This window comes from Argiope bruennichi, chromosome 10 (genome assembly GCF_947563725.1).
Source record: "Argiope bruennichi chromosome 10, qqArgBrue1.1, whole genome shotgun sequence".
Taxonomy (NCBI): domain Eukaryota; kingdom Metazoa; phylum Arthropoda; class Arachnida; order Araneae; family Araneidae; genus Argiope; species Argiope bruennichi.
In genome coordinates this window covers 41,544,970-41,561,578 of record NC_079160.1, presented here as the reverse complement: position 1 = coordinate 41,561,578, position 16,609 = coordinate 41,544,970, and the positions used below count along the sequence as shown (strand labels likewise).

At 27.5% G+C, this 16,609-nt stretch overlaps 1 protein-coding gene across 1 annotated transcript in view; it reads right to left on the bottom strand.

Annotated features, from left to right (window-relative positions):
- Positions 1–16,609, bottom strand: part of LOC129987882 (calbindin-32-like) — a 424,993-nt gene that overhangs the window by 231,910 nt on the left and 176,474 nt on the right. The window contains exon 2 of the mRNA XM_056095864.1: positions 3,785–3,870. Within this exon, the coding sequence (XP_055951839.1) occupies positions 3,785–3,870 (86 nt within the window). The remainder of the gene's footprint in view (positions 1–3,784; positions 3,871–16,609) is intronic.

Below are 16,609 nucleotides of genomic sequence, written 5' to 3'. Positions count from 1 at the left end.
TCTCCGTAGATTAAAACTGTCCTTCTATGTTATATAAAGCGAAAGTTCGAAATTCTATATGCTAATACCCAAATTAATTTGAACCATAAATTTAATCAAAACTTATTAAAAATAAAAATTTTAAGACACCTGTAAGTAGAAACTGTACTTCTAGAAAAGCTAAAAGTTACCAAAAATGGTTAATAAAATAATAATAAATATATATTTACTAACATTATTTTAAATTAGGTATAGCAAACCCAAAGTATTTGGGTTGAAAGCAGCATCTTTTAATTGAATTGTTCGATATATTTTCAGAAAATGTTTTAATTCCATTTGCGATTCTATTAATATATTTTTAATTTTACTCATTTACTTTTTATTTCAACTCAGCTTTATTACTATCGATTTGCGATTTATTTTCATAGAGAACTTGATATTGCAGCTTTTTAAGCATTTGTTTCGCATATATTTATTTTTCCTCTCTTCCTTTTGCTTGTTCTATGCACTTGTATTCTTTTGTCTGGTTTACCTTCATTTTCACTGAGTATTTTAAAGATGCATTTTCATTTTATTTATGTATTGCTTCGTTTTTTACACTTTTTTACTTTTATATTTCAAATATTACCTTGTATTTTGTATAAATCATATACAAAAAAATAGCAGTAGCAAACAGCACATTAACACAGAACGACACTAGAACGAAATGTGGAAAAGCTTAAAATGGAAGAAAATATTTTCCCCAGTATTTAAATACTATGAGATTCTGATAGGAATTTCTTCATACGTGTCGAATTAGGTAAAGGGATCATAGGGATCACTCATTTTAAAATGAGTTTGCTTGGCTGACAATTTTTTATCCCTTCATCCGGAGAGTGAGAAAATTCAAATTTAAGCATTTTCACAGCGCTTTCGTTTAATTAATTAAATTGAAAAAGTGAAATGGGATCAGGAAATAAGAGAATATTTTATAATTTTAGAATGAAGTTAATATGGGCTGAATTAAAATAAAACTTTAGAAATTTATTAGGATTTAATTTAATTTTAAAATTTCATTATATATATATAGTGAGAAAATTTGATGGCAAAATGTTGCAAAAATGTTGATTTAATTTCATAAACTTTTATTGGAGGCGATTTTGCGCATTTAGAGATTAATCATAATTAATTGACTATATAAACAAACAAAATGCAGAAACAAATACCTTGTAATTTGCATTTTAATTTTCCATCGATATCTGCAGAAAATTATTTTCTACTCATTTATAATACCGTGTAGCTATATAGTTAACTTTTCGCTTTATCTGTCATAGTGTTATTGATAAAATTAATAATTTACTAAAATCGCTGTTAGAGGCGCAGCAATCAACCTTTAATAATAGCCCATGACTAATTTACGACAGACAGATATTACTCATATAAAGATAAATTTCTTCATTGTATTCTCATTTTAAGGTCTAAAGTTATATTCTGTATTGAAAGTAGACACACACAGCGGAATTTACTAAGTCACCATTGCGAACAAATTTGTATAGATGTAACAAATCTTTCAGAATTTAGTAAACATTATGCTTAAAATATCATATATTTATTCTGATAGTATTTAAGTTCTGAGAGTATTTAAGGATTTTATCACGTAAATTATATAAATCTTAGCGAATTCTCAATCATAGAGATTGCTTGCTATTACAATTATTATTTATGATGTCATTAATTTTGTAATAATGATATAATTCTTAATAAATTTAATAAATTTCACGATTTAAGTTTATTAACTAATAATAAAGTTAAAGAATATTTCAGAATATTGTTTAACTTTATTATAACAAAGGTACAAAATTTTACAAAATATTTGTGTGTCTGTATTTTAATTTTAAATCTGCCAATTAATTATAAAATATTATATGGTGATAAAAATATTGTACCTGTTAAGATATTTAATAATTAAAAAAAAACTGAAAATAATTCATTGTAAAGAAAAGACACTTTTAATGTAGTAATTTCAAGCAGAAACTATAGGAAAACTAACTTTTAGATACAGCAAATTTTAATTTAATTTTATTTTCTGGCATTATTTACATTTAATCAAATTTATATGCTCTAAAAAGAAGAGAAAAATTTATAACATTATATTTTGATACATTTTCTAAAAACAAGCATTTCATATTTTCAGTTTATTTATGGATTCATCTATTTATGTACAGTTAAATAATGCCTTTAATTAAATAATTTTCATGTCCGGTTTTAAGTATTAATTAAGATATATATATGAAAACATATAGATTATATTTTATTTATTTTAAATGTTTTTAATAAATGAGCTTAAAAAATCTGATATGAAAGGATTTTTTTGTGAAGATTATTATTTAAAAACAAATATCCGAAAATATTTAAAAATAATTTAATTATCATAAATATTAAGGCTATAAAATTATTAAATCCTTTTTAATAGTAGTATTAATAAATAACCTAGAGTAAAAAAAAAGACACAAGTTTTGTTTATGTTCAGAACATTAAAAACACTGAGATCAATTTGTTTACATGAATGTATAGAAAAACATCTTTCTTTGTTTTTTTTAAGTTTATCCTTAACAACAAAACAAAACGATTTCTATTTGCATTATTTTCTTTCAATTGGTCCAATATCTGTTGCCATCTGTTAACAAGGTTTACAAAATCAATTCAACATTATTGAATAAACAGAGAATGAATATAATTTTTTTTTTAAATATTAAAATACTAGGATATTAATTTTTATTCCTTAAAAATGCAAAGACAACAGATAACTGATCTGAACTATTTTTTATTAGTTGTGAAAACAAATGAGAAGCAAAATACATAAAATTCTTTAATTTTAACATTCTTTTTTTTAATTTTCGCATTTGTGTGCAAATCATCACAATAAGCTGGATAAAAGAAATACATGTGTATATAAAAAGCAAAAAATATTACAAAAATTTTGTCCGAAAAAAAAATTTCTGCTTTTATAAACAACTGCAAACGATAATTTACAAAACATTCTTTCCGGTATTTATTGATTACCAAAATATTTTTAAAACTTAGCAGCTCACTTAAAATATAAAAAGGTTTTTAATTTTTTTTAAATGTACTGTTTAGTTAGTAGTCAAATTTTATTTTACTCCCTCTAAACATAGTATAAGAAAAAATTATAATGCATAAATAAGATTTATAATTGAAAAGAAATTATTTTCGCTTTTGCCGAAGAATCGCAAACGATGACAGATAACGTATTTTATCTCATTTTGACAGTTTATTGAAAAAAAAAGGGCCAAAATGCCAATTAAATTATCGAAAGAAATAACCTAGAATAAAAAAAAAGCACAAAAATTATTTTATTAACGAGTTTATAATTTTTAAAACTTGATAGAATATCTCAAAGTTTCTGATTCTTAAAAACTAAGAAAAAATGATGTAAAGAAATAAATCGTTTTCCAATAATCCGTTTTTAATGACTTCATAGCAGTCAAGAATTCGAAACAAACAAGACTGGTTTGTTTAAAAACATTTATTTTGAATAAAACTACCAAAGTCATAAAAAGTATTCAAAGTATTGATTGAAATGCACAAAATTACCAGAATATGATATCAACTAATAATGGAAAAAGTTAAATTAATATTGATTTAAAACATAATAAACGTCTTAGATCAATCTTAATTTTAAGTAATGAATTAATAGAAATCGTATGGAAATAAAAGAATATAAGATTAGGAAATAAGCTCGAATGTTCTTAAAATTATCAAACAATTTGAAACTATTTGCTAATGAAATCAAAATATCTCTTACCTCAGGTTCCACATCCGAAAAGTTAACACTTGACACGAATTCTCTTAAGAATTTATCCAGTTCACGTCCTTCAATGAAGCCATTGCCTGTATGAAAATAAAAAATATATAATGAACAAATATTCACATTAAATAATTTTTTACTTTTCAAATTTAAGATTTTCTTTTAATTCTTTTCTTGTCGAGTTATTTTTTCATTTACTCCGAATATTATTTACAAATATTAAATGTATGGAAAATATTTTATGCAAGTAGTTTCAAATTTACAATATCGTCAATAATAAACAAATATGTAGTTTACTTTTAAGTTGAGTTTGTAATTTAATTTTTTTTTTTTGATCAAGACATATTTTTCTGCTTCTTTTATGGCATATTAGGGAAGAATTAAAACGATGCTGATCAACGCTTTCATCTAGTCTTTTGTACCTTAACTTTTAAAAATATTTTTAGTTCAATTAGAAATATAGAAATTGCAAACATTGTTTGTATATATGTTACCGTTAAAGTATATAATGCAGTTATTTCATAGAATACCTAGTTATTCCATGAAATAACTGATCGTGTCCATTAAAGTGTGTAATATGTTATTAATTTGACACTTTAACTAGTTATTCTATGAAATAACTAGGTATTCTATAAATTAACTAATGAGAGACAGTTAAAGTGTAAAATAAACAATTTATCTAAAATGAAACTAAACTAATGATAGACAATTAAAATGAAAAAGAAGCAATTTATCTAATTTATGCAGCATATAAATGGTATTTATGGAAACGTACCATAAAATCATTTGTTGCAACAAAGATTATTAAAATGACACTTGGAATTACAAAGAACATTATTTCTATAACAAAAACATTTTTTGTTGACACACTGGGTTTTACACGAACATTTTTTAAATCCCTGACCAGTACCTAAACTTGAGCTATAGCAACCGACCGGAGCGATATTTCTACATCCGGTACTTCTTCGATTTTAATTAATTTTTGTTCGCAGACATTGAACTGAGATCGGGAATATAATTGTTTTATGCAGTAAGGGTGGAAGGTAAATGTATTTGACGTGCGAGATATATGATATAGATTATTTTACACTTTAACGGGCTGCAGATCGTTATTCTATGAAATAACTAGTTAAACTATGAAATACAAGAGAATTTTACACTTTAACGGACACGATCAGTTATTTCATGGAATAACTAGGCATTCTATAAAATAACGGATTTCATACTTTAACGGTAACATATATATTAATTCTAGAAATGGGAAATTATGTTATGAGTACTTGCTATAAAATAGGGCAAATAAAAACAATTTTGAATTTCTAAATATTGAAAAGTATTGAAAAAATATTTATTAAAGATTTTGTTTGTGTTAGAAATTGACAATGAATGCTTAGTGCTATCTAGATACTTAGTAATTAAAAAAATAAAAAAAACGGAGTTTGTGCTTTTTATTTTTTTGGTCAAAACTGAACAACCAAAAAGATAGACTTCCTGTGAATAGATTTCGTTTAAACATTAATAAGCGTGGCGAGAAATCCGCATGCCAAATCCCATCTGTTTATCTCAACGAGGTTTCATTTATCCTATTGCAAACTGGCAGATATAACGCCAAAAACATATTTTTCATACTGAACCACCCCTGAAACTTGAAGATTCATTGAGGACGCATTTTTTGAAATGCATAATATAGTGTTAAGGAAATTTCTCCACTAAGTCCGTAAAGTTAACTGGATCGCTTGTGGTGGGTGTATGGTGTAAAACAATCAGAAGTCCTCAATAGCAAATAACAACGTTTATTAACATGAATACACAGTCGACAAAACACAGCCGAAACGTACACAATTAGTGCACAGCAGAGTAGTAATCGGTAGCAAACCGCAACCACAGCACACTCAAAGCGGCCTTTCAGAACTCAGCAGAAGGAGGGAATCCATATAGCCACTATCTATAGTCTCTCCAAACGCCTGCTATTCTCCACCGTCCCTTTGCGTTAGCTGTATTCAACTGCCGACTCACTACTATACGACTGGCTACTCCACATACAACTCTATGCTGCTTCTATTATTAGCTCCAAGATTCAGCTCATACCTCAATCTATTAATCATTTGAGCGCTTTTCAACGCTTGTGCTCCACTGGACTGATCCAACTAATCTGTCACTGACTCGCTATGCGGTTCTATATTACCAGACCACTCTCTTCAGCTTAAACTGCCGACCTTTTATAATTTCTGGAGCAGGGCAGACAAGATTCTCGATCAAGCAAGCATAGCTCAACTCCTTTTAATCCTATCGTCAAAATTCTAGTAGATTCTATTATAACCCATTTTATCATCAAACTCGTCGCCAAGTCCAGAGGTCTCTAATCTGGCATCCAATAGAGCTGATCGTTAAGCGATGGAACTAACCGTGCTGGGAAGACATTACACATTCGAAACAATAGTTTCTTTGAGTACTTGTATATGAGAAAGTACAAAATATAGTACTCATTTGTAGCAATATTTCTGAGTCATTTCTCATGTGATGAAGTTAACATCAATTTAATAGCTGAAACTTTTTTCAAGCACTACAGAACCAAAGATATAAGAGTCAAATGAAAATATTGAAAGAATCCATCCAAATACTCAGATAACATTACGTTTGAAAAATATAGACTTAGGAAATAATGAACAGAGCTCTCGAGTTATAGAAGTCAGAAATGTCGAGTCACCGTAAAATTAGAGTCACTTCAACACCAAGGAAGATAGCTCTTCTTTTCCCTTTCTATAAATTTTATATGTCATTACTCAAACTACTGAGACTGAATTCGTCGACAGTTTGGAAGGGGGGTATGGAAAGGGGAAAGAGAAAAACCAAGTCCTTATTCAATGTCACGAAGTTTCTTAAGGTCTTTTTCATCCATCTTTCCCATTTCGGAAAAAAAATATTTATTATTACTATTTTTTACTTTCTTTCTTTCTTTCTCAAAGTATCTTAAAAAGCATCGAGTTAGGCTTAAAAAAACGGAAAGTATAAAGTTAAGTAAATAAAATTTCGAAAAGTGATGCCAGAAAAGAAACGTAAAGTGAAGTAAAAGAAGTTTTAGAAATTTTGTAGTTAAAAGAAAAATATTTTGATTCGTTTTTTAAGGAAATAAAATGAGTTCTCAAGAAGTAAAAAAAAAGGAACTAAAGAAAAAGAACGCAAAGGAAAGCGAAAGCAGAAGCAGAAGCAAAATATGAATTCTATTAATAAGCGTTGCCAAGACACACGCGACAAACTTTTTCTCAGTAAATAGTTTTAACCGTGTGGAATTCTTCTGTGTTCTTCGGCTTAATTATGTTTTCTTCTCTAAGGAATCTCAGGAATAAGGCTCTTTAATTTAAAAAAAGGAAATATATCCATTTTAAGCATGTTTATGCACCATTTTATTTTGCAAACGAGCTAAAGTGAGATCGTTATTTCAGAAAAATAAGCGTAGAATTCTTTTTCGCTTTATTATTTCTTACTCGAAAAATTTGAAAAAAAAAAGTCGTTTGGAGATATGAAAAATAAGCCAATTATTTTTTGGAAATTTTAACATATTATTTGTATTTAAAGAAATTCCTAATTAGTAATATAATTTATAAAAAGTCGTGTTTGAGAATTCATTAACGTTGAAATATTCTTTATAAGACTAATTAAAATTTAACCATCAATGCATGCATACATCTTTCTTTACTAATTTTAATAGTCAGTTCATGTTCAAATGATATATGTCATATAAGAATTAATAATTTAATTAATTAATTATAAAATTATTAAATAATTAATAATCTTATAATTAATTAATAAAATTAATTACTATTAAGATTATTAATTCCTATTTTATTTAATTAATAATTTTAATTAATTAAAATATGGAACAGGATGTGCATTATATAATCATTATTTGTAATGTTTAGAATAATTTTTTTCACTAATTGTATTAATAATATTTATTTGTCTCCTGTTTATTATATATATTTATTTATTTTGGTAGTTATTTTTTGTTCTTGCAATGGAATTTTAGCGTTAGTTTTCATACATTTTTATTATTATTTTTTGCTCGTGAAAATTAAACGATAGTAAATTTTTCATCCATTTCCTAATAAGAAACTGAAATGCTTTGACTAAGCTTAAATTGCCTTTCTTAATATTTTGATTTTGACATAATTTAATATGATTATCTACTAATATTTATCTGTGTTTATAATGACACAATAAGTCCAAAATGCGATGAATTAGACGGGTGAAATGTGGTGATATTATTCAGAGAAATTATTTAAGTCATTTTATTTGAATTAAACAAACTTAGTTTTCAAATTGCTCTATAATTATATTTTTTTAGTTATTATACTTAGAATTATTATTTTTTATATATATTAATACATTATTTTCCTTACAAATTTCCTAAAGTTTTCGCTTAAAAACTGAAGGTAGTTTAGTATAGCCATGAGAAATTTTCCTTCTCTTTTGAATAATAACATTATTTTATTTCTTGCATATTCAGTTCAAACATTTGTTGTTAAAAAAACATTTTTAATTTACTTTGTTTCGAAATGCAACAAACAGTAATAAGAAAAAGAAATAAATATTAAAGACGTAAAAACCGCTTAATTTCTCAAAATGGAAATCAGTATAACACAAGTTGTTGACACCAAAATATTAGGTGCTTGCATTTATGTATTTTGATCATTTTTCACTTTAAAAAGATATTTATTAAGAAAAATTCGTACAATGTATATCAATCAAAATATTTTAAATCATTTTCAACAACTTTTTTCCATTTTCTTCCAATAAGTTTTGCAACTGATAGTCCTCAAATTTTTTTTTGGTTCTCCAGGCCGTTTATTGCCATTGGCATCGAAATCACCACTCTTAAATCGTTGAAACCAAAACCGACTATTGACGGAGACCGGATATGACGGGGCAGTATCAATATAAGTTTCTAAAAGTGTCTCATGGGCTTCGGCAGCAGATTTCTTAAAAAAAAAAACCCGAATGTCGAAAATGCAATTTGGAGCGTTCCATGATTTGGGTCTTTATTTACTGAATAACTCAATTATACTAAATAGAAAACTTTCAAAATGATAACAATAAATTAATAATAAATTGGTGAAACCCAAACCCATTGTCGTTTATATAGATACTTCGCATATTTACCAATAGATGTCGCTGACTAAAATAATGCAAGCACGTAATAATAAAAAAAATGGACGACATTTAATTGAAACGTTTAATATTTATTTTAGCTGTGTCATATGGTATCAATTTAAACATTTACAAAAATTACAACATTTTTTTATGTTCTATTGCTTGTGAGAACATAAAATTAGAAAATATACATTATTCTCAGTAGCATGAGTAGAATCTATATTAATAACCTCTTTCTTTTCTGAAGGATCCTAATACTTGAAATAAATGAGTTCTCCTAGTCAAAAATGTATATTTCTAACCGTAGAACATACTAGTTAACTAATAATTTAATACTTCAAACTGATTTATTAAACTCTGGAAACTTGCGCTTTATTTCCTTAAATTATTTGTAAAGCCTTACTTCCACAATTGCTGCCAACATTAAACTTCACAAATATAATTTTCTTACCTCTTACCACTACAAAAGTTTGTGAAAATTCAGCTGGATTTATTTTATAAAAAATCACTTCTCTCAGTTTCTCGCAACTCTAATTGTTACTTTCAGAATAAAGAGTTGGTGAAATTTATTTCAAGGAAAAATAAATGGTCCCGTTTTATCCTTTTTCAAAAACTTAAAGCGAAATATGTAAATGCAAACAAGTGAATGTTAAAGTTTATTAAAATAAATCTGCAACATTAACTTCTCTGTCTACCTGTGTTTCAAGTTTATCTTACATTTAAACACCTTTTTTGATAGTATAAAACTATAAGGAGTAAATAATTAAGAGTGCCCTTCCCCCTTCCACCCGGGGCTTTTCCGTATATTTCGAGAATTTAATGCCCTATTTTCTACTTTACAACTATGCGTTTCTGTATCACATGAACATGTAACGAATGGGAAATATTGGAGGCAAGAAGACGGCAAACCCTCGAAGGTCACGGCAGTTCGCAAGCACGATTGCTTTCATTCGCGAACTTTGGTGTGTAGTAGTATACACACTTAGGGCTGTTTAATATAATTAAAAAAATTAAATCGTGCATTTAAGATGCCTTACTTTTCCTCGATTTGATTCAAAATTTGATACAGATCTAAAAGTTTGGTCACAAGTCTTCACACCGAATTTTAGTTTGGAAAATGAGTGCGTTGGAGAGTTCTCATGTTCACGTACACGGGAATATACAAGTCAACAATATGCTGCTGCCGCTTTGAAAGATTTGGTTCAAAATTTAATGTACATTCAAACATTTTATGGTAAATATTTTTAATACTTACAGCTTTGTGCGTTTTTTAGATATTTTGTTCGATGTATATGAGCATATATACATACTTTCTATTGAGCATTTGGTGTAAATTTTGATATAAATCTATAAATTTGGCATTAAGATTACATAGCAGATTTCAAAATTCTAGTTCAATAGATTTTTGCCTCATTATATACATAGACAGACAAAACGGAGACAACTAATATAATTTACAAAAATGTTTTTTTCTATCAGAATTCAGAAGTTTTATGTCATGAAAAACGTCAGCATTTCGATGTTGAATTTTTGACGATTACAATACTTTCCTTTTGTTTACAAATACAATAAAGTAAAGATAGGACATAGGACAAAGTAAAGATAGGACATTCTAGAATTAAACTTCTTAAATGTATCTTAATAGCCTCATGTTAGGCTAGTTAGAATCAACAATTTTGAGCAATGTATTAAAAAAAAACTTTTTAAAGGTATTCGAATCTCTAATGCCTAAGAAGATAGAATGTAAAGTTAGTAGGGTCTGTCTTTTTTTTTCTGTTAAAAACAGACGAAAAGAATTTGTTTAAAAATGTCTTCTAAATTTTGGCAACTATAATTTGCAAAAAACATATATAGTAGTAATAATACTAAGCATAAACAGAATACTAATTAAAACAATAACATATCCTTGTTAAATCAATTTTTAAAAATTTTAAAAACTGATTAAAATTACAGGAAAGATGTACAAAAATAAATTTCATATCAATGTAAATATATTTTCTTTTTCACGTTGAAAAAGTATATAATTGAGTTTGATATAATATTATGTTCCAAAGTTATTGATGGAAAACTTAAGCATTTCGATTTATTTCTACTTTTTGACAATGCAGTTATTTTAACCACGGATGCTAGTTGCATGTTATGAATAAGCCGAGAGCGTACTGAGTCGCTTATGCAAAAATCAATACATCAACTGAAATTAACTCTGTGATAAACACTTCGAACTAATACATTACAGTGTAAATATGTACATTGTAACAAAGTTGAAAAAAAAGAAGCTCGATCTAAATCAGTAGCAGATTCATCAAGTTAAAATTGAACTAAAACATGTATCTGCATTGATCAGTTTGCTTGAATCCGAAGTTGTTTGAAAATGTTTCTTACATTTTTTGCTACACGTTGCTCCAATTTTTATTGATATTTATGTTTACATAATTTTATTTATATAAAATTTCGCTTTCAATAATTTTCTTTATTCATAAAATAACATAAAAAAAAAGTCAAGTATCATTTTAGTACCATCATTAAAAAAAACTTACTTTAGTCTATCGAGAAAAAAAATACTTCGTTTTGAAATAAGACAAATAGCATTTGGGCTAGAAGAAGCTCTAGGTTGATTAATTGAAAGAAACGCTGATATAAAAACAGCAGAGAGATTGATCAAAAACTGCGAAGTCATCACAACAAAAACCGCGGGAGCTCATTCATTTCGCTGCAAATAAATAATTCAATTGACCGAGAGCAAATGGGTTTTTTAGGATGCGATGAAAGATTGCGTAGAAAAAAAAAGAATTTTAAAAAATTGGTTTGTAATTCCTTCAATCAACAATGAAATCGTTTGCTCTAAAGAAAATGACTGCGTTAAGTGAAAGTGAATCTCAAAAAAGGATTTACTTTGCCAGTGAATGTAAACAGGAAGTGTAATGTTCTGAGTTTGGTTTTTGTGTTAATTAATGATGAAAAGCTCTTGAAAGAGATTTTCTAAAAGAAGATTATATGTCTCAACTTCTTGATGAGAATTTAAATGTTTTTTAAACTTCAAATATTTACACCATTTATGCTTTCTTCTTTTACGTGAAAAATATACTGTATGTACATTTCTACAAATAATAATGATTAATGTGTGTTTGTGTGTGTGTGTGTGTTATTTCACTACAGGCTAGTCCGTTTGAGAGAGGGTTCAAATTTGATACAAGAATTTTCTTTTGAACAGCAATAAGCACCTAAGTGTTGTCTTTTGAAATTAATCAAAATTAAGAGAAATTTTTGAATTTTTTTCTTCATAATTTCCAAAGCTATTTTTGAATAAATATTATTTTATATCATTTTAAAATTTAAAAAGTTTCTTTTCAATAAGAATTAAAAAATATATATATAATTTATTGTTCGAATAATCTTTTTCCCCTGAGTTTCGGCAATTTTTGAAAAATAATTTTTATACAAATTTCAATAATACACTCCTTTGTTGCGCTGAGATACAAATGTTTTTGTTGTTTCTTAAAATAGTTAATTGCATATTTTCTCGTATCGTTAAAGAAGGAATCTGTTCATAATTTCCGCAGGTTACATGAGGAATAAGAAACTAAAGTTATAATATATTAAAAGACGACGTACAGTTAAAAAGGCAGATTACACGGAGTGTTTATTGACATTATGAAACTATTGTTAATGTTCATGTACACAGTTAACACAACATATGCAAGGTTATTAGAATAATAGAACACTATCACAGTTTAACGTTCATAAATGGTTTTATAAGGATATCATGGATAGAAAGTTCTGCATAAGCAATTTTATTAAATCTAAACACAAGCAATTTTCACTGAAAAAAGGAAATTTGTGTTATACGCGTAAAGGTAAAAATTATTGGAAATATTTATTAACATTTTGATTAAATTGGAAATTGACTGTTTGAAATGGCAAGCTAAATTGATCCGATTAAAACAGGCACTTAATAATAGGCATATAGGATCTCAAATATCGACATTCGCACGTACTTGCCACAGATAACAATCATACTCAGGGATCTATTGAAAATCATCTCTTGTGGTATTTTATTTGCACATAATTGAATAATAGGAATGACAAATGGAACGCATGACGAAATAAAGCTGCAGATAAGCACAAAAAAAAAAAAGAAATATCCTGATGTAAAAACATCGGACAAGATTATCAGAAATAAAGAAACTTGACATGAAAAGTCAGTTGGCATTATCAGCTTGGCGACAAAAAAATAAATAATTCAACGGACTTAGAGCTAACGCCTTTTGGTAGAAGCAAAGAAAACTGTTGCCAAAAAAAGAGAAGAAAATGACCAAAAGATAACTTCTTAATACTTTTAATCTTCTATAAAAAGAAGGTCATTGCTTTATTAGATATCTTGCACATTGCATGCGCTGTTTGAAATTGAAGGAGATTATTTAGAAAGATGGCTTTCAATTGCGAGAGAATTAGTCGAGTAAATACACTTATGACTGAATTAACCTTTTTACTTACTGTTATACGAAGTACAGGAAAAGAATAGCAATGGATAGAAAATTCGAATACAGGATTTTAATGAAACTCCAAATTTTAGACCACCTTAAGCTCAAAAAAATGCATTTTTGTAAAACACCCATCTGTCTATATATCTGTGATAAATATAAACCAAAAATACTTTAAACTAGATGAATGAAATCTGGTATACTTTAGATCTCATTTTTAGATTTCTGTCAGAGTTTGAGCCAAATCTGTTCAGAGGAAATCTGTCTGTCTGTTCGGCTATTCAATAAGTTAACATGATAATTACAAAACGAAAAGAGATTGATAAAATTCGGCATGAATAATTAGCATTTATAGCATATACGCCTATCGAATTTTGAACCAATCAGATTTGGCATGTGATTTTGTGACTATAAATATACATCTTTGCCAAATTTTTATCTTAATCTGGAGGGTAAAATGCATCTAAAACATAAATTCGATTTTCGGCAACCGCATGCCAGGAATTAATCGCCAAATAACTCGCCAAGGATAATACGACGGATTTAGTAAAACTGCTGAATTCTTGTCAAAGGTTAGGATTTCGTAACTATTGCCCGCCAATGCTATGCAAGGCTTTCTCTGGTGTAACACCTTTATTGCAAGAAAGTTTTGAGGTGACTACTTCCGCTGGTTTTCAAACACTTATTACTAAATTAACACTAAAGCAAAAGAATGTAATACATGCCAGGGATAAATATATACTTGTTTAACATACTTAAATACTTTTTAAACAATCATTGTCTATTCAAACAATAGAATAATATGTGTGAATATGAGTTTCTGTGATGTCACACGATAAGGCAGATTTTTCATCCGGAACTATGAAATTTGGTTGAAAGATCAGTATGTCATTGGTAATTTACGTATCTGAGAGATTTTATTCCAAATATTTAGAAATTTAATTAAAAATTAAACGTTATTTTGGTACCTTCTCATGATAAACTTCTGTAACTGCAATTGCAGAAAAAATAATAAAAATTTTGAATTAATTATTTTAAATTTATAAAATTTAATTTTAAAAGTTTTGAATTATTTTTTTTTAAAAAATTTAATTTTAAGTTTAAGTTTTAAAAACTTTAATTTTAATGCTGCAAATTTATTTAACATTAACTCCTATCTAAATTATGAAAAGTTTCAAATATAATCTTTGCATATTTTTAACAATACATTTTATTGTTATGATGAAATTCTAACAGTTTTTATTTCTTCATCAATTATTTAATGGAGTAATTTTCTTGTACTGTAGAAAACTAAAGAAGAATGCTTATTATCTGGAGAATTAAACGAAAAACACGTGAAATTTTCTAAGTAATTCATCTAGTAAATGCTTTTGGAAGATTAATTTTCCCAATAAAAAAAAACAAATGGAAACTATTATTATTAATAATGATTGTATTATTATTATAATAATAAAACTATTATTACTATTAACTGCATCATCTATCACATGCTGATGTTTTCAAATATTTTTTGAAGGAACATAGCGAACATCGAGTTGCGCATGAAGGATTTAATTGAAATTAAACACAATCTATATTCAAAGCAAACGAGTTGATTTTCCAAAGGCGGTTAATAAGCAATAATTAACATAAATCAAAATTAAAAGTTTTAAACTTTTAAACCTTTTACTGTCCGGCGTTGCTTGTAAAAAGCGATTGAAATTCAGGAAATAAAGAAATTCATTGAATTTCGATTAGGATAACTAGACCCTAATTTTGAGAAAATATTGTCAACTGATCCATAGGTGGTCATATCAATATTGAAAAAAGCAACATGATTTACAACTCTTTATAATACCCTGGACTCTTTATAATACATTCGGAAAAAATCATAAAAGCCCCTCAAAAATCAATTTTTTTTTCCACACAGAAGTCTCACTTTTCTCCATTTTGAAACCCATCCCAACTATCAAACCGCACATATATAAATATAATGGGAAAATTTTCTCTACATCTCTTGTATCGAATGATGCAGCCTCCCTAACTTCAGTCCGCTGCTTTCTGTCATATTTTATGACCGCATCGTTGGCAACAATTTTCTTTTCTAAATTTATCGTTGCCATCCATCTTAATATAATACACACTTTCCCAAGAAAACTGTTAGTTCCTCTATGCAGAACAATCCATTTCGTTTTTGGAAAAAGGCATAAAAAAGGCTGTAAAGCTTATAACCATGAAAGATGTTTAATTGGTACTTGAGAATGATATATAAATGGTCAAATGAATAGTTTTACGACCTCGGTCTAAATTTATATGCTGTTTTGGTCATTTGATTATTTCAAAATTGAAGTATATTAAAATAATTTTTGGTATTTCGAATATTTATGGTAGTGCGCTTAAAGATGAAGTAAAAAATGCATAGCGGTTTTTTACTTTTTAAAATTTGTAGCAAGAGTCGCCAGTATTTGGCCTTGATTTCTTTAAGAAAAAGAAAATTTTATTCGTTTTGTTTTGACAAAAAAATATTTTTTATTGCACGGAAAAGTTTTTATTTGTTATCTATATAATGAGCAAATCTGGTAAGATAAATGTAATGTTGGCTTGTGGAAATCTTCTTGTGGAATCTTGTGGAATTTCATTAAATGTGCTCTAATACAATGCTGTTTACATATAACTTGCATAAAATCCGGAGAAGTTCAATAAATTCGATGTTTTATTTTATAAGAAATCTTATTTCATAAGAAGCCTTATTTTACAAACATATGTACCACAGGTGGAAAAACAAAAATTGTATTTTCAGAAATGAACAAAATGTGTAAAAAAGTAAGTAGCTCATTAATATAACACAGCCTATTAGAGCTCAGATCTCTAGAGATCGTCATCATATGGTCTACACGCAATAAAGAGAATTCATGCTGATGTGCGTGTCTCCACTTATATAGTCTCCATGACAAATCATGGAATGCTGGAGAAGAAAATATGGATCTGAAGTCTTAGCAGAAATATCGTTAAAATTCCGTCCCTTTGTAGAACTTTCCGATATTTTTTTTCATATTTACCACATGAATTGAGAAATTTGTCGCCAAGTTCTCAAAAGGTCTCGATGATCATTGATCTTACTACCCATTCCACATTGGATACGATATACGTAGAGAACAACTTTATTATCATTTGGTGACCTGATACATGTAATATTCTCTTCCTTACTTTA